The sequence below is a fragment of the Ictalurus furcatus genome, chromosome 26 (genome assembly GCF_023375685.1).
Source record: "Ictalurus furcatus strain D&B chromosome 26, Billie_1.0, whole genome shotgun sequence".
NCBI classification, from domain to species: Eukaryota; Metazoa; Chordata; class Actinopteri; order Siluriformes; family Ictaluridae; genus Ictalurus; species Ictalurus furcatus.
Window position 1 is genome coordinate 20,239,357 of NC_071280.1, and position 23,045 is coordinate 20,262,401.

Below are 23,045 nucleotides of genomic sequence, written 5' to 3' on the forward strand. Positions count from 1 at the left end.
CCACCAACAGAAGGAAGTAAAAAAGCCTTTTTAATGGGCCATCATCACGTTATTTTTCACTTCCTCCTGGTATATGTGATGTGAGCAATCCTGGGGTATCATTCCCTTACATGTCCCGGATAACCTGTGTGTGTGTGTGTGTGTGTGTGTGTGTGTGTATGCGAGTGTGTGTGTGTGTGTGTGGGTATGTATGTATAAACTCACCTTATACACAAAACTTATAGTTTTTGGGCCTTTATCTTTCAGAGAGAAATTCAGATACGTTACAGAAAGCTCAGGAACACTGAAAGAGAGAGAGAGAGAGAGAGAGAGAGAGAGAGAGAGAGAGAGAGAGAAATCCATGTACTCAGGTGTGGAGAAAAATTGGCAATAAAAGAACAGATTTCTTCCTCCAAAGACGTGGAGTTAGACAGAACTGCAGTTTGAGTCCAACCCTGTTCAACATATACATCAGTGAGTTACCAGTGTTACTGGAACAATCCTCAACACCTGGCCTCACTTTATATAAACACCTGGCCTCACTTTATATAAACACCTGGACTCACTTTAAAGAAACACCTGGACTCACTTTATATAAACACCTGGACTCACTTTAAATAAACACCTGGCTTCACTTTAAATAAACACCTGGACTCACTTTATATAAACACCTGGACTCACTTTAAATAAACACCTGGACTCACTTTATATAAACACCTGGCCTCACTTTATATAAACACTTGGACTCACTTCAAATAAACACCTGGCCTCACTTCAAATAAACACCTGGACTCACTTTAAAGAAAAACCTGGACTCACTTTAAAAAAACACCTGGCCTCACTTTATATAAACACCTGGACTCACTTTATATAAACACCTGGACTCACTTTATATAAACACCTGGACTCACTTTAAATAAACACCTGGCTTCACTTTAAATAAACACCTGGCTTCACTTTAAATAAACACCTGGCCTCACTTTAAATAAACACCTGGCCTCACTTTAAATAAACACCTGGCTTCACTTTAAATAAACACCTGGACTCACTTTATATAAACACCTGGACTCACTTTATATAAACACCTGGACTCACTTTAAATAAACACCTGGCTTCACTTTAAATAAACACCTGGACTCACTTTAAATAAACACCTGGACTCACTTTAAAGAAACACCTGGACTCACTTTATATAAACACCTGGACTCACTTTAAATAAACACCTGGCTTCACTTTAAATAAACACCTGGACTCACTTTATATAAACACCTGGACTCACTTTAAATAAACACCTGGCTTCACTTTAAATAAACACCTGGACTCACTTTATATAAACACCTGGCCTCACTTTAAATAAACACCTGGCTTCACTTTAAATAAACACCTGGACTCACTTTAAATAAACACCTGGCCTCACTTTAAATAAACACCTGGACTCACTTTAAATAAACACCCGGACTCACTTTAAATAAACACCCGGACTCACTTTATATAAACACCCGGACTCACTTTAAATAAACACCCGGCCTCACTTTAAATAAACACCTGGACTCACTTTAAATAAACACCTGGACTCACTTTATATAAACACCTGGACTCACTTTAAATAAACACCTGGCCTCACTTTATATAAACACCTGGACTCACTTTATATAAACACCTGGACTCACTTTAAATGAACACCTGGACTCACTTTAAATAAACACCTGGCCTCACTTTATATAAACACCTGGCCTCACTTTAAATAAACACCTGGCCTCACTTTATATAAACACCTGGCCTCTAAATGCTAAGTGCGTGACAGTATTATTATTACTATTATTATTATTATTATTATTATTATTATGCCTATAGCTCTTTATGGATGTGAAGTGTGGGGCTCGGTCAGGACGACTTCTCTAGATGGGACAAACACCCCACAGAGTCCCTGCATACAGAATTCTGTCCAAATGTTCTGAGAGCGCAGAGAAGAACTCCAACTAACACATGCAGAGCTGAATTAGGCAGATATCCTTATTTCTAAATATTCAAAAACCATCTCTTCCATTCTGAACTCATCTTAAATCAAGCTCCTCTAATACACTTCAAAACGAAGCTCTTAAAACCCGAGAGCCCTGAAACCCGTCCCTTCTGTCAGCTGTCTCTGAACCTCACAAACCCACCATCATCTAACACTCAGTTTCAGACCAGCTCCACTAAACTAAACCAGATTAAACTAAACCAGATTAAACGAAACCAGATTAAACTAAACCAGATCATAAAAAGTAGTAAACATGTACATCTGGACCACTGGGAAAGTGAATATATTGATATTCTGGCAATATTATACATAAACAATCATGCAAATAAAGTACGTTGAAATTGGAAAAATTGGATATTGGAGAGAGGAGAGAGAGAGAGAAGTGTGTGTGTGTGTGTGTGTGTGTGTAGAGATTACTCACGGGCTGATGGCCACATCTACACTGAACTGAACAGGCAGAGTCTTCGTCACTGTGGTGGTACTTGTATTTCCATTATTATCACTGTAAACACACAACCAACAGCTCAATACACTCTCACACTGAGATCTGTGTGTGTGTGTGTGTGTGTGTGTGTGTGTGTGTGTGTTTACCTGCTGGCCACAAGTGTCATCTGCATGTTGTCATTCCAGCTGTAAAAGCGAGAGATGCGGAACACACCCTCAAACACGGCCTACAACACACACATTATAATGTCTTATAGTATTCTGTGAGTGGTTCTGTGGATTCCAGGTTCTCTCTCTCTCTCTCTCTCTCTCTCTCTCTCTCACACACACACACACACACACACACACACACACAAACACAAACACACTCCTCTGTAGGTTCAACAGTCTCAGACTGTGTTGTGTTCTACTGAGTTAGTGTGTAGTGTGTACTGTAGTGTGTGTGTGTTCTGCTGAGTTAGTGTGTAGTGTGTACTGTAGTGTGTGTGTTCTGCTGAGTGAGTGTGTAGTGTGTACTGTAGTGTGTGTGTTCTGCTGAGTGAGTGTGTAGTGTGTACTGTGGTGTGTGTGTTCCGCTGAGTTAGTGTGTAGTGTGTACTGTAGTGTGTGTGTTCTGCTGAGTTAGTGTGTAGTGTGTACTGTGGTGTGTGTGTTCCGCTGAGTTAGTGTGTAGTGTGTACTGTAGTGTGTGTGTTCTGCTGAGTTAGTGTGTAGTGTGTACTGTAGTGTGTGTGTGTTCTGCTGAGTTAGTGTGTAGTGTGTACTGTAGTGTGTGTGTGTTCTGCTGAGTTAGTGTGTAGTGTGTACTGTGGTGTGTGTGTTCCGCTGAGTTAGTGTGTAGTGTGTACTGTGGTGTGTGTGTTCCGCTGAGTTAGTGTGTAGTGTGTACTGTAGTGTGTGTGTTCTGCTGAGTTAGTGTGTAGTGTGTACTGTAGTGTGTGTGTTCTGCTGAGTTAGTGTGTAGTGTGTACATTAGTGTGTGTGTTCTGCTGAGTTAGTGTGTAGTGTGTACTGTAGTGTGTGTGTTCTGCTGAGTTAGTGTGTAGTGTGTACTGTAGTGTGTGTTGCTCTTACACGTGTGCCTCTGCGATAAACCGGTAAACTGATACTGCAGGTGGTTTCATTCAGCGCTTCGTCATCACGATCTCCACAACTGCTCAGAGTCCTTCTGTTTGCCTGGACCAATCACAATCAGAGTCAGAGTCACAATCACAATCACAATCACAATCAGAGACACAATCACAGTCAGAATCACAATCAGAGTCACAGAGTCACAATCACAAACAGAATCACAATCAGAGTCACAATCAGAGTCACAATCACAGTCAGAGTGAGAGTCACAGTCTGAATCAGAGTTAAATAATTTTATGAGTTTGATAAATAGAGTGATAAATAAAGTGGGTAAATGAGTGCTGTACCTCAATGGTCTTGAACATTGAGAGTGATAATCCGGGAGGGTAGAGCAGAACCACGCTGGTGTTGAACGAGTCACCTCCTTTATTCAGTAGAGTCACATGGATGATAAAAGACGCCTGGTCCACCACCAGCAATGTATTGTTCCTAAATACACACACACACACACACACACACACACACACACACACACACACACACACACATAGTTACACCTGATATAAGCTTGCAGTGCATCATGGAGAATGTACACACTTCCATACACTCTGGGAGTAACACTATACAAACACATAACCACCAAGAAATGACTAGAACAGATTGTGTGTGTGACAGCATTTGGGACCGAACTTTAAAATGGCAGACGTTTTAATTCCAACACAGAAATTACATTTAGCAGAAATACAGAAATGTAGAAATGTGAAGATTTGGATTCTTACAGGAAGTTAAAGTCCAGCTGCAGGTCTGATACACAGCTCGTGTTTTTGCAGTTAATCTGAAAGGGAACCTGGAAACACACACACACACACACACACACACACACACACACACATTCACAACAGAAATCTACATTAATTATTACATTTCAAAATATTACTGCTATGGAAATGTATTGGTGTTTGTCATAAACTCTCCCACTGTAACCTCCTAACTACATAGATAAATATATTACCTCAGCCAATCAGCTCACAGATAGACTCTAATTCAGCCCATCAGCTCACAGATAGACTCTAATTCAGCCAATCAGCTCACAGATAGACTCTAATTCAGCCAATCAGCTCACAGCGTGACAGTGGTGTGACTCACCTCTACTTGAGCCGTGGTCTTGCAGTCGATGTTCAGTATGGAGTTGGAGCTCTTGGGCTGATGATCAGACTGGTGGAAGTGGAGTCGGAATAACACCGGAGACACGGTGTCCTTCACACAGCTCTGAAACACAGAGACACAGGGAAAAGATTACTTTCCTAACAGCTTCATCATGATTATTTATAATTCACTTCAATGTTTAAATCAACTTATGAGGAATTTGGTTTTCTCACATTATAACAGGCAACAAATAAAAACTGTAGAGATTTAAAATGTTCCTAAACTAGTTATGACCCTCAGTGTCTGGCTTTACGTTCAGCCTTTCATTGTGGAAATTATTTTAACTGTAATTACTTTTTTGTATAAATACATTAAATAAAGAATTTGTTAAGAGACATGAACACAGATGTATAATTATGACTTCAGATGATGGTGTGACAGAGTGACAGGAAGACATCGTATTCCATCAGCACAATTTAATCCCAGTCCTCTGTGTTATAAAGAGATGGAACATACGTGCATAAAGACTGCGTGACTGTAACAGGAAAACTCAGAGTCCAGCAGCACAGACGTCACCAGACTCCTGGACGTCTTATCTTCTGCACTGAAAAATGCCCGACTGTCCTGTCTCACAACGTCAGCTTTGAGCTCCAACGTCACGTTCAGACCACTCTTCACTGCCCCTGAGAGGAAGAGAGGGTAGTTATCATAGCAGTGCCTTAGCGGTGCGTCCTAGAACTGCTTAAACTACTGCCACTACTGGTTCTGTTGTGTTTGTCTTTGTTACCTGTGTTTGTTACCTGAGAATACCTGTGCTCTGGAATGTTAATGTATGCTGTATGTACGCTAGGGATGTAACCGAATTACTTTTTACCTTTTTTAAGTTTTAAAGAACAGCTTTCATATGGCATTATGGTGGAACCGTGGATAAATGGAATAAATATCATTAACGTTATAGAAATTGGAGATGCACTATTCATTTTCACATCAGCAGTACTTCAATAGTTTGCACCGAACTAAACACTGCATTATTGTGCTTCAAAAAAACAAAACTATAGTACACAAAGTGTTTTGGCAAAGGGAGGTAGCACAAAGTATTGACTAAAAGGGTGCCAATAATTGTTGCACACCTATATTTAACAAAGATATTTTTACAAACCTGTTTTGTGTTTGCAATTATTTGATATCCATGAGATCACGTGGACAAGCCAGAAGGATGTTGGAAAAATGTTTTGTGGACATGAGACCAAAACAGAACTTTGTGTTAAATGAGAAGCGTTATGTTTGGAGAAAGGAAAACACTGAATTCCATCATAAGAACCTTATCCCATCTGTGAAACATGGTGGTGTTAGTATTTGGGCCTGTTTCGCTGCATCTGGGCAGGACGACTTGCCATCATTGATGGAACAATGAATTGAGAATGACACCAGCGAATTCTAAAGGAAAATATCAGAACATCTGTCCATGAACTGAATCTGAAGTGGAAGTGGGTCATGCAGAGAACGGTTAAAGAAGAATAAAGCTAATGTTTTGGAATGTCCAAGTCAAAGTCCTGACCTTAATCCAATAGAAATGTTGTGGAAGAACCTGAAGCGAGCAGTTCATGTGAGGAAACCCACCAACATCCCAGAGTTGAAGCTGTTCTGTACTGAGGAACGGGATAAAACTCCTCCGAACCGATGTGCAGGACTGATCAACAGTTACCCCAAATGTTTATCTGCAGTTATTGCTGCACAAGGAGTCACACCACATACTGAAAACAAAGGTGCACATACTTTTACCCCTTACAGATATGTAATATTGGATCATTTTCCTCAATAAATAAATGACCAAGTATAATATTTTTGTCTCCTTTGTTTAATTGAGACTTTAATCTCTATCTATTTTTCGAACTTGTGTGAAAATCTGATGATGATTTGCATCATATTTATGCAGAAATATAGAAAATTCAAAAGGGTTCACAAATTTTCAAGCTTGGGGTTTAACAAAAATATTGCATTAAACACAAGTGACTGATAAGTTTCATGGACAGGTGTGGTCTGTTTCCAATTAATTTCATGACAAATAAAGGAGATAAAAGGTCTGGAGTTGATTCCAAGTATTTAATTTGCATTTGTTACCTGTTCATAGGAACTCTCAATATGCGGTCAAAAGAGGTATCAATGCAAGTGAGGGATGCCATCATTAGGCTGAAAAAACAAAACGTGTGGGTTACGCATGTAACCCTGTTCTCTGAGAAGGGAACGAGACATTGCGTGAGCTCCACGATGTGGGAAGCACCCATGTGCATGACTGGTATCTGAAGCTTGTGTAACATCATGCCTATTTATAGGCCTGCCGTGATCAGGTGACGTGGCAATTAAGCGCGTCGAGTGATATATATATGGCACCTGTGAACCACACAGTCAGCCTCTATTATCTGAAGCACAGATGCAATTCACAGGCATGACCCAGTATGACAAAGCTATGCAACGTCTCGTTCCCTTCTCAGGGAGCAGGGTTACATGTGTAACCCAGACGTTCCCTTTCAAAGAGAACTTCACATTGCATTGGCTGAACGCTGCGGGAACAAGAATACCCACTCCGTCATACTGAGGGTACGGCCTGTTCAAAAAGACCCAAGCCCGAGGGTTACTGCAAGACACTCCAGCCAGGGGCAGAATGAATATCCAGGTTGTAATATCGAATGAATGTGTGTGGCGTAGACCACCCCACAGCAGAAAGGCACGTTCACCCCGGAAATTACCTCTTGGCAATCTTCTCATGAATCTTCCGAGTGACTGACAAGCTCTGGTGGAAATTCATAGAACCGCGGTTACATACGTAACCATCGTTCTATTTCATTTCTACTGACCGCCAGAGGCGGTGCTTTCAGCACCTAGATGACTAATACCAACAAGGTCACGAGGAAGTTCTACGTGCCCCATAACAACGGCTGTGAAGCTGGGGGAAAAAATGGCTGTAGCTACTGGGTTGTGTGAGATCACATTCACCCTATAAAATCTTGCAAATGTGCAGGTTGATGCCCATGACACAGCTGCACAAATATCTGAAAGAGGAACCCCTCGTATGGCTGCCCATGAAGTAGACACACTCCTGGTTGAGTGACCTCGAACCTGAGGAGGGATCTGGAAGCCCCTGCCCTTACAGGCATAAACAATAGCCTCTACAATCCATTTTGACAGATGCTACTTGGACAAGGTGTGACCTCGCCAATGCCCCATATGGCAGAAAAACAGTGAATCTGACTGCCAGAATTCAGCAGTCATTTGGATATAACACTTTAGTGCTCGCACTGGGCACAACAGACTCGCACTTGACCCCTGCTCATCCAACTGAGTTGGGGGCTCAGAAGCTGACAGACTGAGGGGCTGGTTCATATAAGACAAAGAAAAGGTCTTTGGGAGAAATGAAGGGTTCGGCCATAAAGTTACCCCTGTGTTCCCAGAACTCCAGCGTACGCACTCTCGACTTACTGATAAGGCATGCAACTCACCTACTCGTCTAGGTGATGCCATGGCTGAGAGGAAAGCTGTTTTCATAGACAGCCACCTCAATTCTGACCTCTCTAGAGGTTTAAGTGGAGGCTGACACAGTGCCTCTAATACGAGTGGCAAGTCCCAAGAGGATACTGGGTTTCGTCTAGGAGTTCTCAGTCATTCAGCACCTTTAAGAAAGCAGGTCCCAAGGGTGTGGGACCCAATCGTCATGCCATTTACTCTGTTATGCATGGCTGAGATGCCAGCTATGTATAGCTTGATGTTCGAGGCTGCAAGGCCTCCATCAAGATGGGACTGGAGAAAGCTGAGGATTACTGGTATGGAACAGCGTGTTGGTTCCTGATTTTGTGCTTGACACCACTCAGAAAAAAGCTTCCATAGGTTAGCGTAAAATGCATTGGTGGAAGGTGCACGGGGATGGGTTCGGGTGCCAGATTTGACCCTCCAGCTGTGAGAGGAGATCCCTCCTCACAGGGAGTCACCAAGGCTCCCTGTACAGTAATTTGTGTAGTATTGGGAACCACACCCTCCCTGGTCATTTGGGGGCTACTAGTAGCACCTTGTGATTTCCCCTGAGGAGCCAGTCTAGGGAGGGGAGTATCAATGGTAGTGGAGGGAAAGCATACAACAGTCGAGCTGGCCATGCATGGGCCAGTGCATCTTGGCCCAAGGGGTTTGTTGGTTCCCCCAATGAAAACCAAAGGGGACAGTGTGACGTTGACAGTGAGGCGAGAAGGTTCACCTCGGCCCTGCCATATCTGTGCCAGATTGTTTGCACTACTGCGGGGTGCAGCTTCCATTTGTCAGGGTGGGGGCTCTGCCGGGATAGAAAATCTGCAGTTTTTTTAGTAAAAATAAAAAATATTTTTTATAAAAATTAAAAAATCGGTGTTTTGAGTGCCTGGTAAGTGCATTGCCCTCAGGCTCAATAGGTGAAGATGGACCCACAATAACAGCTGTTGGGCCAGCCACAAGGATTGTTTGGACCTGGTGCTCCCCTGGTGGTTTATGTGGTAGACCACAAATGTGTTGTCTATTCTTATAAGGACATGCCTTCCTACCAGAAATGGAAGGAAATGTTTGATGGCGAGCCGCACTGCCTGTAGCTCCAACACATTTATGTGTTGTTCCCGCTGCCAAGGACTCCACTGGCCTCTGACTGCCCTGCATTGCCATACAGCTCCCTAGCCTGCCAGTGAGGCTTCTGTGGTCACTACTTCTCTGCGAGAAGGTTTGGCCCCTAAGGGAACCCCCTGGGTGAAATATGCTTTTCTCCTCCATGGGCACAGGCACATTAGGCAACTGGCAGTGACTCTGACCAGCTTGTGCCTGTGTTGAGTGGGATGCAAGCCGAGGTCATTCAGCCAGATCTGGAGAGACCATAATGACAGAAGGCCCAAAGGGACCACCAATGAGGCTTCTGTGAGCATACCTAGCAGTCTCAGAAATGCATTGAGGGCCAGAGCCCTGCCTCTTCTGAAGCGACTGATGAGCTGGAGTATGTTGCTGACTCGCCGTTGAGAGGGGGTAGCCCTCATCAACTGTGAGTCCAACTGGATGCCAATAATCACTATTCGCTGACTGGGCATCAGAGAGCTCTTTCCATAATTCACTGTATCCGAAGAATATTTCGAGCCCTAATTAGATACAGGTACAAATACAGCTAGTGGCATTTTGTTACACTCCTAGTGTACGCTGTGTGTGTTCTGTGTGTGTATACTGTGTGTATACTATGTGTGTTCTGTGTGTATATGCTATGTGTATGCTGAGTGTTTGTTGTGTGTACCTGAGTGTTTGTTGTGTGTATCTGAGTGTTTGTGGTGTGTACCTGAGTGTTTGTTGGGTATATGCTGAGTGTTTGTGGTGTGTATCTGAGTGTTTGTTGTATGTATCTGAGTGTTTGTGGTGTGTATCTGAGTGTTTGTGGTGTGTATCTGAGTGTTTGTTGGGTATATGCTGAGTGTTTGTTGTATGTATCTGAGTGTTTGTGGTGTGTACCTGAGTGTTTGTGGTGTGTATCTGAGTGTTTGTTGTGTGTATCTGAGTGTTTGTTGTGTGTATCCGAGTGTTTGTTGTGTGTACCTGTGCTCTGAGTTAGCATGTGTACCTGTGTTGCAGGTGATCATACCTTTGCTGTTGGTGTTCTCTGCCATACTGAAGCAGGTGCTGAGAGTAATGATGGGAAATGAATTTTCTGAGTTGCCGAGGCAGTCGAAGTGGGTCAGGTTGATTTCAGAGGGAGAGAAACTGAGCTTCGCTGAGACGGACACAACCGGCCGAGTTCTGAGAGAACCAGTTACATCAGTTAGTCCAAAATTTACATCAATATTTACATGAGGAAAGTTCCTTGTATTCAGAGTCGGGTCACGCAGCTGCTTAAGTGGATTTTCTGAGCTCACTGTGTCAGATTATTAAAATCACCTGCATGTACTTCATGCCTCCATCTTAATACTGCTCCTCACTCGTGTCGATATCACTCAAGAAAAATGCACTTAAGTTCAGATCAGAATCATACAGAACTGAGAAACTCAATTTCAGGACCAATTTCCTGTCCTCACTGTGCACTTGACTCAACACTAAATATAGAGATTTGTGTTTAAAAATATTAAATTATGAGTTTTTCATACTTCAAGAGTACAACAGTCCCTTGTGCTCCAACAGCGATGTCCGTAAGACCATCCTGTCCCATGTCCATCACACCGTCGATCGCCAAGCCGAAATACTGAAGCTTCTCAGAGATGGAACTTGCCACAATTCTCTACACACACACAAACACACACAAAAAACATGCATCACATTCAAAATATACAAAAATTACAAACATGACTTCATATAGTGCACCTCCTGTGTGTCTGTGTTTTATAGTTGTACCTGGCTGTACTGGGGGAGATGTTTGCAGTTGTACCTGGCTGTACTGGGGGAGATGTTTGGAGTATTACCTGACTGTATTGGGACAGAAGTTTAGCGTTGTACCTGTCTGTACTGGGGGCAGATGTTTTATAGTTGTACCTGGCTGTACTGGGGGCAGATGTTTTAGAGTTGTACCTGGCTGTATTGGGGCAGATGTTTAGAGTTGTACCTGTCTGTACTGGGGGCAGATGTTTATAGTTGTACCTGGCTGTATTGGGGCAGATGTTTTATAGTTGTACCTGGCTGTACTGGGGGCAGATGTTTTAGAGTTGTACCTGTCTGTACTGGGGGCAGATGTTTAGAGTTGTACCTGGCTGTACTGGGGGCGGATACCGTGTTCACGGTTGCCGAGGTAAATGTAAATGGCTCCTTTCTGATTGTCTTCCAGTGGAGCTCCAACAGCTAAATCCTGCAGCTGGTCTCCATTCAGATCTGCTACAGCAGCTAGAGTCGTCCCAAACCGACCCTGAGATGATTCAAACACCTCCAACTCCTTCTCCAACTTCAGCTACACACACACACACACACAGAGTTTTAATTAGCTGCGATATCATTATATATACAGTACGCTGAGGCCTCATGGAATTATACTATTTCAGTAACACACAGTAATGTCCTGTAGTGTGTGTGTGTGTGTGTGTGTGTGTATGTGTGTACCTCTTGTGTGAGTCTGTAGATGTATACCCGTCCCTCTCTTGGAGGATGAGGTTTGTAATACAGCGGAGCTCCAACCACGAGGAAGTCAGTGTTGTTGTCTGAGTCCAGGTCTAACACACACACCGATCCTCCGAAATACGAGCCGATCTGCAGAGGCATTATTTAATAAATTATTACATTACAGATGTGTGTGTGCTGTGTTGTGATTTCATTACTACAGTGTACCTGCCATGTAGCTGTGTGAGGTTCATGTGAGGTTACATTAGTTCTGCTGCTGTTGCTGCTGTGTATCTGCCGTGTTTCAGTGCACCTGCTGTGTAGCTGTGATGCAGGTTTCAGGTGTTTTTCAGTTTTGTGTTAATGATGGTGTTTAACATGACCTGGAGCCAGCTGGCCCTTTCACCATATTCACTTTAAATTATATCATATTTGTTCAACAGAAAAATCTGACCTCACTTCCTGTCTACAGTGGTGTTGTTTTACCACAATCTGAAATATCAGATCCAACTCCCAGTTTGTGTTCTCTGTTTAATGTTCAGAGTCCTGACAGTGTGGAGGAAACAAACCACAAACTCCTTCAGAACTGTGTACTTCTTGTTTAGGAGAGTGTTAAACATCCCAGATCTTTTAGTTCCTCAAAAGGATACAGAAACTAAAGGTGAAACAAGTTTAGAAACTAAACTTGGACTAAAGGTGAACAATGTAAACATGCTGAGGCTGTTTCTTACCTGTTCTCCAGAGATATTGCTCATGACTTCCCATGTGTGGTACATCTTCCTAAACAGAGTCACCTGACCCCTGTGATTAGATCTTGGTGCTCCAGAGAACACAAGAGAATCTCTACCTCTCCGTCCAATCACAACAGAGTAACCTGAACACAACACACACACACACACACACACACACACACACACACACACACACGGTTGTGGAAGCTCAGCTGCTGAGGTTCTGTGTTAGACTGCACTAACCACATGTACAGTACATGTCACTAACAGCTGAAAGAAACAGAGACATGTCCTTGTGGAACAAACAGCGTACCATTGTACGAGTCATTATTTAGGTTACTGTCTTCGATTTCCATCTCAGCTTCGGATCCTGTAACTTCATACAGATTTCCCTGCCAATTATTAGATCCAACCGCTCCCAGAATAAGAGTGTCCTGGAATACAGAATAAAGAAAGAGGTGGTTAAGTGTTTGTGTTCAGACAGATTTTAAGATTTTATTTGTATACGCCTGTAACTCATTCCAGATCATTCAGACTCCATATAAAGTATATTGCAATTGTTGCAATACGTACAAAACTCTGCCAACAGGATCCTGACGGGGACCAGGAAATACAATCATATTACTCTGTTCTGGAGTCCTTGCACTGGCTCCCAGTCAGGTTCCGTGTCGATTTTAAGATCATGATGTTGACATACAAGGCATTACATGGCTTGGCTCCTCAGTACTTATCTGCTTTATTAATCCCTTACACCCCAAATTGCAGACTGCGCTCTTCACAGTGTAATCTGTTAACTGTTCCACAAACACACTTAAAATCTACAGGTGACAGGACTTTTTCTGTCTCTGCTTCTTCACTTTGGAACTCTCTTCCTCCTGAACTCAGGGAAGCTCAGACCTTAGGCATTTTTAAAGCTCAACTTAAGACACACTTTTTTAAACTTGCATTTGACTGCTGATGTCTACTTTTATTATTATTATTATTATTATTATTATTATTATTATTATTATTATTGTTATTCTTATTAACTTTTATAATGTTTTATTTTTTTCTGTGTACTGATTATTTTGTGGAAAGCGCTTTGAGAAGCTGCTTTTAAAGGCACTTTATAAAATAAAGTTTATTATTATTATTATATACTCTGTATCACTCGTAGTTAAATCTTGTTTGCATTTGCTGCCTACATTTCTGAGCATCTTTTCCATTGGTGATATCATAGTTTATCATAGTGTATGACCCCTGCACTTTTTTCCAGTGTGATGGTTTCCTCTTGTTGTTTTGTTCGCCTAGTATTGAGTTCTTGACTTAGACTCTGTGCCTGGATTTTTCCTATAAAATTTTTAGATGAAAATCTCTGATTGAACTGCATTCATCTTCAGCTTCTTGGTCCCTAGCCACCAACATGGAGATGGCAGGGCTTGTGTGTTACAGGACACTTGATCAGTACCTGTCCCACAGGAAAGAGAGAAGCTTCAGGATGGGAAAGTCATGTGGAACCAGCTCCATATGCCAGTGTGGCTACTGTCATTTCAGAGGGTTTTTTTTGTGCAAATGGTCAGTACTTACCAACGTAATAAACAAAAGTAAAAAAATTAACTTGTCCCAACACAACTAACTATACTTATGGTCCAAACAAAATACAAAGTCTTACCTAACTCCCTCACTAACCATATAAACAGGAGAAAAGGTAAAGATTTTTAAAAATGGTGCTTAACCCCTACGGCTTCTTTACTTAACTGGAACAAAATAAGGTGAATAAGTAACCGAGTAACATCACAGAAACTGTTAAAACATGGGCATTGGTAGATGAACACTGTTCAGATGTTGCTAAGCAGGTAAGTAAATAACTAAAAAGGGAAAACACACTGATTGTCACACACGAGGAAACCTAATCATATAATCAAAACAAACTTTCACACACACAACTTGATGCCAAACACATCAATCCCACTTAGCCAGTTAACGTGTCTTTTGACAACAAAGAACAACCCGGTTCTCAAAGTAACTTCTCGTCTCTCTCTCTCTCTCTCTCTCTCTCTCTCTCTCTCTCGTGATTCAGCTTTGGTGTCCTTTTTAAAGTTAAAGAGAGAGAGAAAGAGAAAACACACAGAGGGTTTGCTTTGACTCCATTTGACTAACATTCCTACCACTCTGGTGTCCTCTACTCTTCAATATATACATTATACTGTGTATTTAAGAGGTGGCATCAAATAAACTTCTGTGAAATTTACCGAGGCATTTAGTTAGCAAGCTAGCTAACAAAAGTTTGGTTCTGTTTGCCATCGTTAACCGATCATTTACATTTACATTTCCGGCATTTGGCAGACGCCCTTATCTCCTATCAGTAGACTTAGATATGCATTGTCTGGATTGTCAGCTACTTGACAAGGCATACAAGATTATTGATTGAGCTATTAAACAAGCTAAGCCAATTTTGACCTTTGCCTCCAGACACTGTTCTTGAAGATACCTTGGCTGATCCTCAACCCCCTTCCTCTTCAACTCCCGATTCCCATGTTACCTCCTGGTTTGTAGTGGTGTGCAGAGGCTGGAGGAGAATCACCCACTGAGCATGGCCTCGGGTCCAATCATCCAGCTGACCACACTGCTGACGCTGGAGCTGCCGCCACCAAGCAAGTTGGCCATCAGTCAGTGTTCACCTTCTCTCGTTCCTGTCGCTGGCTTTGGCATCCCAGCTCTGGTCTCTGCCTGCCATTCTCCTGCTGTGGCCACCTCCATCTGACCTGCTCCTGTCTTAATTTCTGCAGTGGTCAACTCTCTGACACCTCCTTCTGTGTGCTCTTCATCACCTGCTCATCTAAGACTGATAATACTTGCTACATCAGGTCAGCTCATGAATTCAGGACTGACTACCATCAGCATCACTACCAACTCCAATGTCAGATGCATGAAGCTCTGCTCCAAACAGACAGTGGTTGAGTCGTTTCTTGGTGTTCAGTTGGACGACATTCATTGACATCCCTATGTGAGTGCTGTTCTTATTCATGCTGGAATAAAGGATGTACTGTCTCATGCTGGCTCAGTAATTGTAAAAAAAATCACAACAGAGCCATCCACAGCAATCTCAAGCAGCACAGTTGCCACAAAGACTGACACTTCCAGTTCAGTGCAGATGATCATCTGTTACTGTGTCTGTGTCCTCATCCGGTGAATCCAAAAGGTTTTTAGCTTTCTTTCCCAATATGATTAAAAACATCAGATCTTGCATGTCCCCTCACACTGCTTCTGTAGACCCCCTGCCGCTATCATAGCCCTCCTCTAAACCAGTTAACAACTACCCCATTGCAGAACATCACCAACATGTTAACATGCAACTTTCCGCTTGTCCCACAGATCCTTTCTCTACCTTCTTTAAAAAAAAAAAAGTTGTGGGTGTTCAGGCGTAGTCTTCTCTCAATTATTAAACGAGTTACTAATGATCTTCTATGGGCAGCTGATAAAGGGGAGAATTAAGTTCGAGTGCTTTTAGATCTTACTGCAGCTTTCAATTGGTTGTGTAATTTTAATTATTAGGCTCAGTCACTAGGTTGGAATTTCTGGATCTGTTTGGATTGGTTGTCATCAGACCTGAGCAATAGATCTTTTAAGGTATTGATCAGTAGCTTCTCCTCCTCAGTGTCATCAATCACTTGTTGAATTCCCCAGGGTTCTATGTATTTATGTGTAATTGCTACCATTTGGTAATATAATCCACAGACACAACATCTCAACATCACTTTCATGCTCAGTTCATAACACACATATTTTTGCTTCTTTAAATTGGCTGCCTGTGAGCCACAGAACTGATTTTAAGATTCCTTCAATAACTTACAAAGCATTACACGGCCTTGCCCCTGAATACATTATTGGCCTTTGAACGCCATACTCTCCTGCTAGATCACTCAGGTCCTAGAACTGTTGGCTGTTCCAGAGTCCCATCTGATGGCTAAAGGTGACATTGCAGTAAGGTCCCTAAAACCCTGGAAACTGCCAGAAAACTCAAGATATGATCTGCTGCTTCAGACTCTGCATTTAGAAAGGTGTTCCTGGATGGTTAACAACTCCTGGTTAAAGTTTTGGTTTGGTTATGGTTAACCTTCTGCACCTCAGCTTTGCTTTTTTAGCACTGACTGCTATTCGACTTTAGACTGTCTTAATTCTGTTTAATTCTGTTTGTTTTATCTTTTTCATTAACTTTTCCTGCTTATTCTGTATATTTTATAAATTAAATTTACCTTATTTATTGTTTATTATATTTGGATAGTCATCCTGTGCTTATCTACGCTTTACATACTTCCACATATTTCATGCTCTGTTTCATTAATTTTGTTTGATTTAATGTTGTGCTTAAATAGTTTATCCAGTTTGCCTTTTTGCTCTTTCTGTTGTCCTGTTTACCTTGCTCCACCTTTGGAAAATAAATTGTGAATAAGACATACAAAGTGCTAAACAGATCAACTCTTAGTTCTTCGTCTTATTCTTCTTCTTATTATTATTAGGGCCCAAGCACTGAAATTGCACAGGGCCCTATTGTTTTCCTAAGGATTATTATTGTCCCTAACCCCCCCCCCAAGGTTTCGGGGGCTTTTGGGGACTTTAACATGTACAAACACTCATGAAATTCAGCATACACATCAGAGTTGTTGGCCATTCGGCCCGCGCAAAGGGTAGCACATGGCCATGGTGGCTCTGCAGCCCCACCTTTTACAGGGTAGATAAACCTGGTGCATATATAGTACATACTTGTACATATATGTACAAAACTCTGTAAACACATTGTTCTCATTGACCCGAAAAACTTTACTGCTGACAGTCGTTAGCTCCATTCAACAGGAAGTCGGCCATTTTGGATTTTGTGAAAAGTGCATGGGATGAACTTTTACATACTCCTCCTAGGGGTTTCATGTGACTGTCACCAAGCTTACTCAACATTATGTCAAGACACTGAAGATGTTAAATTGTGAAGGGATTTTTGTTATAAAATTGATGTAAAATTGGATTCTTCATATCTTAAAAATAGTGTTGCCATGGTAACACATCAAATCTTCATCAAAATGATTTTATTTGTATATTTGTGTCTTTTGAGACTCTTAGCATGCTTAAAATTTCATGAATGTCAGTTGTCGGCCATTAGGTGTAGGCAAAAGCTAAGACATGGTTGTGGAGTGGGGGGGCTCTTTAGTGCCCTCTTTTGACTAAAGTGGTGAAGCCAGTTTTACCTACAGTCATCAAACTCAGTACAAATATTGTTCTCATCAAGCCGGACAACTTTCAAAATGACATTCATTAGCTCCGCCCAACAGGCAGTACATCATTTTGGATTTAATGTGTATTTTTTGAAAATTGCAGGCTCTGTATTTTGTTTTGACATGAAAGCTGTTGTAAAGCCAAAGACTTGGACTTAACCTAACACTTCAGTACTAAACAAGTTACTCTACAGCGCTCACTTCACTATGCGTTTTCATACACCCACTGGGTGGTGATGGCACTGTAGTGACTGGGCCCGTCATTGCTGCTTGCAGCTATATTTATTATTATTATTATTATTATTATTATTATTATTATGTTTGACCCTCAGAGTCACCTGCTGCCATTGGCTTTGCTGAAGAGTGGTGAAGTACTTAGGAAAATTGGACTGGGTATAACCTTATTAGGATAGAGGAAGATGGCTTTCATCACAAATTATAGCCACTATGAATACCTCATCATACTATATGGTTTGGCTAATGTACCCTCTGTCTTTCAGTTTTTAATAAATGAGATCTTGAAAGATTGTATAAATTAGTAATTGCCTACATGACATTTCGATCCATTCCCCCACTATTCAAAGTCCTCATCAAAATCATCCTCTTGTGTACTAGATCCTTTACCTACATGTTTCTTCAAACAGATTATTCCAGAAGCAATCAAACCCCTTCTAAAGATAATCAATTCTTCCCTTAGTACTGGCTATGTACCTAAATCACTTAAACTAGCAGTTATCAAACCCCTAATTATGAAACCTGACCTCGGCCCCTGTCAATTGTCCAGCTATAGGCCAATATCAAACCTCCCCTTCACCTCCAAGATATTAGAAAAGGTTGTACACAGCAGCTCTGCTCGTACTTACATAGGAACAACATTCATGGAATGTATCAGTCAGGATTTAGACCTCATCATAGCACAGAGACAGCGTTAGTTAAAGTGGTAAATGACCTTCTACTGGCCTCTGATCAGGGTTATGTCTCCTTGCATGTAGATAATATTACTAGGATAGCCTTCTTTCATCTCAGAAACATTTCTAAGATAAGAAATATATTGTCACTACATGATGCAGAAATACTAGTTCATGCTTTCGTCACCTCTAGACTAGATTACTGTAATGCCTTACTGTCTGGATGTTCCAGTAGGAGCATAAACAAACTCCAGTTAGTCCAGAATGCAGCTGCTAGAGTCCTAACTAGAACCAGAAGATACGACCACATCACCCCGATCTTATCCACACTGCACTGGCTCCCAGTGAAATCTCACATTGATTATAAAATACTATTATTAACCTATAAAGCATTAAATGGTCTCGCATCACAGTATCTAAGAGAACTTTTGGTCTTTTATGATCTGCCACACCTACTTAGATCAAAAGATGCAGGCTATTTGCTGGTACCTGGAATAGTGAAGGCTACAGCAGGGGGAAGAGCTTTCTCTTATAGAGCCCCACAGTTATGGAACAGTCTTCCAGTTAGTGTTCGGGACTCAGACACAGTTTTTATGTCCAGGCTGAAAACATATTTGTTTACTCAAGCTTGTTCTGAAATTTTTTTTAGGTAAAGGAGCAGATCTGGATAGATAGATAGATAGATAGAGAGAGAGAGAGAGAGAGAGAGAGAGAGAGAGAGAGAGAGAGAGAGATCCTGATGCCTTACTTTCGGTTGGAATTCTCATCAATTGAAAAATCACTCACTGCTGCTGAGGATGTCCCACATGGTGCAGACTAAAGATCACTGAGATTACTGAGGACGGTTCCACTTAAACACCATAAAGATGCTTTGGACCTCAGTTCATATGAACAGTTATGCTGTGATAGCTTTAGCACTACAATTACCACAAACAGTTCTGCACTCGAGTCTCCATCAGTGAACAGTGGAGAAGTTCAACACAACAGACTTCCTGTAGAAACTGTAATGAATTTCCTGCTTACACAACTGCACCATTTGAGCGTGTAGTATTAGCACATTTACAGAAGGGGTGTATTTATTTATAATCGCACTATCCGGTGTCACCCAGATGAGGACGGGTTCCCTTTTGAGTCTGGTTCCTCTCAAGGTTTCTTCCTCAGATCTTCTCAGGGAGTTTTTCCTCACCACCGTCACCTCTGTCTGCTCATTAGAGATAAATTCATACATTTAACATCTATATCCTGAATTAATATATTTCTGCTTTGTGACAATATCTATTGTTAAAAATGTTATAGAAATAAAAAATTAATTGAATGGAATTGAATATTTCTGAACATATGAGACATGTCAGAATGGTCTTATAAATTCTCTTATATTAAAAACGCTTTGTAAAGGGTGATAAGTGTATATTTCATGAGCAGAGCATAATATTTCTTGGTTACACATTCAGTCCTGAAGGGGTGACAATATATGACCACAAGGTATAAGCAGGTATAAATTGGCCTATCCCTACTCATTTAAAGGAACTAGTGGTTTTTAGCCTTTGTAAATTTCTACCACCATTTCATTTCATTAGCAAGTTTCATTACTGTTGCTGCACCCCTAACTTCTTTATTAAGTGGTTGGGTGAACATATTGAAGTATACCGAACAAGCATCCCAAGCCCTCGCAAAATTTGAAAGATGCTTAGACAGATGTGGTGTTTGATTAGACAGTGTTTGATTAGACAGATGTGGTGAATGGGGTGTGTTTAGGCAGATGTGGTGAGTGTTTGTTTAGACAGATGTGGTGAGTGTTTGTTTAGACAGATGTGGTGAATGGGGTGTGTTTATACAGATGTGGTGAGTGTTTGTTTAGACAGATGTGGTGAATGGGGTGTGTTTAGGCAGATGTGGTGAGTGTTTGTTTAGACAGATGTGGTGAGTGTTTGTTTAGACAGATGTGGTGAACATTGTTTGTTTAGACAGATGTGGTGAATGGTGTGAGTTCAGACAGATGTTTGTCTGATGTTTGATCAGTACCTTGTCACTGGCAGCACTGAATCCACTCTGAGACAGCTCTTCTCCAAAGGTCCTGCCCTGAGCTCCTGAAGACAAAAACCCATTATTCATTAGTGACATTTACTTTTTTAATTGACATTTTTCACAAAACACTTTCAGTCATGGCACCTTAAACATTTATCATTTATTCATTTTTCCAAAGCATCCTCAGCACCGTAACTGACCTGAAGATACATGAGTGCCAATAGAGACTGACAAATTCCTCCTCTCATTCTCATTCCTCCTCTCATTCCTCCTCTCATTCCTCACCTCATTCCTCCTCTCATTCCTCACCTCATTCCTCCTCTCATTCCTCCTCTCATTCCTCACCTCATTCTCATTCCTCCTCTCATTCCTCCTCTCATTCTCATTCCTCCTCTTATTCTCATTCCTCCTCTCATTCTCATTCCTCACCTCATTCTCATTCCTCCTCTCATTCTCATTCCTCCTCTCATTCTCATTCTTCCTCTCATTCCTCCTCTCATTCTCATTCCTCCTCTCATTCTCATTCCTCCTCTCATTCTCATTCTTCCTCTCATTCCTCCTCTCATTCTCATTCCTCCTCTTATTCTCATTCCTCCTCTCATTCTCATTCCTCCTCTCATTCCTCCTCTCATTCCTCCTCTCATTCTCATTCCTCCTCTCATTCCTCCTCTCATTCTCATTCCTCCTCTCATTCTCATTCTTCCTCTCATTCCTCCTCTCATTCTCATTCCTCCTCTTATTCTCATTCCTCCTCTCATTCTCATTCCTCCTCTCATTCCTCCTCTCATTCCTCCTCTCATTCTCATTCCTCCTCTTATTCTCATTCCTCCTCTCATTCCTCCTCTTATTCTCATTCCTCCTCTCATTCCTCCTCTCATTCTCATTCCTCCTCTCACTCTCATTCCTCCTCTCATTCCTCCTCTCACTCTCATTCCTCCTCTCACTCTTATTCCTCCTCTCATCAGAAAGCACTATGAGAGCTGTTTTCATGTTTTGTTGATGTGTGCATTTGTTTTGATTCTAGTCGCATCTCTGCCTCTGTGCTATCGGTACTGTATGTCCTGATTGTTCTCACCTGTTCTCTGTTCAGCCCTTAATTCATTTGTTTATTTAAACCCTGTTCTTTCTTTTTCTTCACCAAATATTTAAATTAGCACTTTGTTATTAAAAAATCCTTGTCTAGTGTTTTTCTGTACTAATTTATACTGTACTTATACTGTACTAACCTTCCCAACTGGGTTATGGAGTGATGGTACTCTTAGTCCCTGATCAATGAACTAGAATGAGGATGGGTTTTTTGATCGAGATTAAAAGCACTTCTGTAAATCACTCTGCAAAAGGGTGTCTACCAAATGCCATAAATGTAAATGTAAATGTAATGAAAGCTCTGATAGTGGATGTGTATAGATAAATTCTGAGGTGTGTTTCCTGTTTCCTGTTCAGTCTTGTTTGTGTCTCTTGCTCGTGTTTTAGTTTTGATCATGGATTATCCCTGTGTGATGTTACCTGCCTGTTCTCTGGAATATTGATGATGATTATTGGATTTTCCCTATTACAAAACATACTGAGTATATACTCTCTCTCTCTCTCTCTCTCTCTCTCTCTCTCTCACACACACACACACACACACACACACACACTCTCTCTCTCTCTCTCTCTCTCTCTCTCTCTCTCTCTCTCTCACACACACACACACACACACACACACACACACACACAAAACTATTTTAAAGTGTTTTTATTACCCTCGATGCCAGAGATCTTATTTTGCAGTTTATCCAGAAGTCCATTTAGTCCATTGTAGTTTTGAATCATGAAGGTGTTGTTCACTGTCGGCTCTGAGGCGAGTTTCTTCAGATTCTCTAATTGGACACCATTCCCCACCTAATGATCAAAAACAACTTCATTACAGCACTGGATCAGTCAGGAGGAGGAGAGATGATGGACTGATGAATGAGAGCTGAGTGACGGATGATGGAGATGATGGATGGAGATGGATGATGAAGATGATGGAGATGGATGATGGAGATGATGGATGGATGATGGAGATGATGGAGATGGATGATGGAGATGATGGAGATGGATGATGGAGATGATGGATGGATGATGGAGATGATGAAGATGGATGATGGAGATGATGGAGATGGATGATGGAGATGATGGAGATGGATGATGGAGATGGATGATGGAGATGATGGAGATGGATGATGGAGATGATGGATGGATGATGGAGATGATGAAGATGGATGATGGAGATGATGGAGATGGATGATGGAGATGATGGAGATGGATGATGGAGATGATGGATGGATGATGAAGATGATGAAGATGGATGATGGAGATGATGGAGATGGATGATGGAGATGATGGAGATGGATGATGGAGATGATGGATGGATGATGGAGATGAT

General features: G+C 41.6%; 1 protein-coding gene across 1 annotated transcript in view; it reads right to left on the reverse strand.

Moving 5' to 3' along the window:
- LOC128601957 (integrin alpha-M) overlaps positions 1-23,045 on the reverse strand; it is a 52,595-nt gene that overhangs the window by 12,999 nt on the left and 16,551 nt on the right. Inside the window, exons 9-24 of the mRNA XM_053615430.1 lie at positions 22,381-22,519; positions 20,633-20,697; positions 12,770-12,890; positions 12,457-12,599; positions 11,729-11,875; positions 11,382-11,579; positions 10,789-10,919; positions 10,290-10,444; positions 5,177-5,343; positions 4,661-4,783; positions 4,294-4,361; positions 3,862-4,003; positions 3,518-3,619; positions 2,591-2,670; positions 2,421-2,501; positions 205-283 (exon numbers count right to left, since the gene is read on the reverse strand). Coding sequence (XP_053471405.1) covers positions 205-283; positions 2,421-2,501; positions 2,591-2,670; positions 3,518-3,619; positions 3,862-4,003; positions 4,294-4,361; positions 4,661-4,783; positions 5,177-5,343; positions 10,290-10,444; positions 10,789-10,919; positions 11,382-11,579; positions 11,729-11,875; positions 12,457-12,599; positions 12,770-12,890; positions 20,633-20,697; positions 22,381-22,519 — 1,941 coding nt within the window. The remainder of the gene's footprint in view (positions 1-204; positions 284-2,420; positions 2,502-2,590; positions 2,671-3,517; positions 3,620-3,861; positions 4,004-4,293; positions 4,362-4,660; positions 4,784-5,176; positions 5,344-10,289; positions 10,445-10,788; positions 10,920-11,381; positions 11,580-11,728; positions 11,876-12,456; positions 12,600-12,769; positions 12,891-20,632; positions 20,698-22,380; positions 22,520-23,045) is intronic.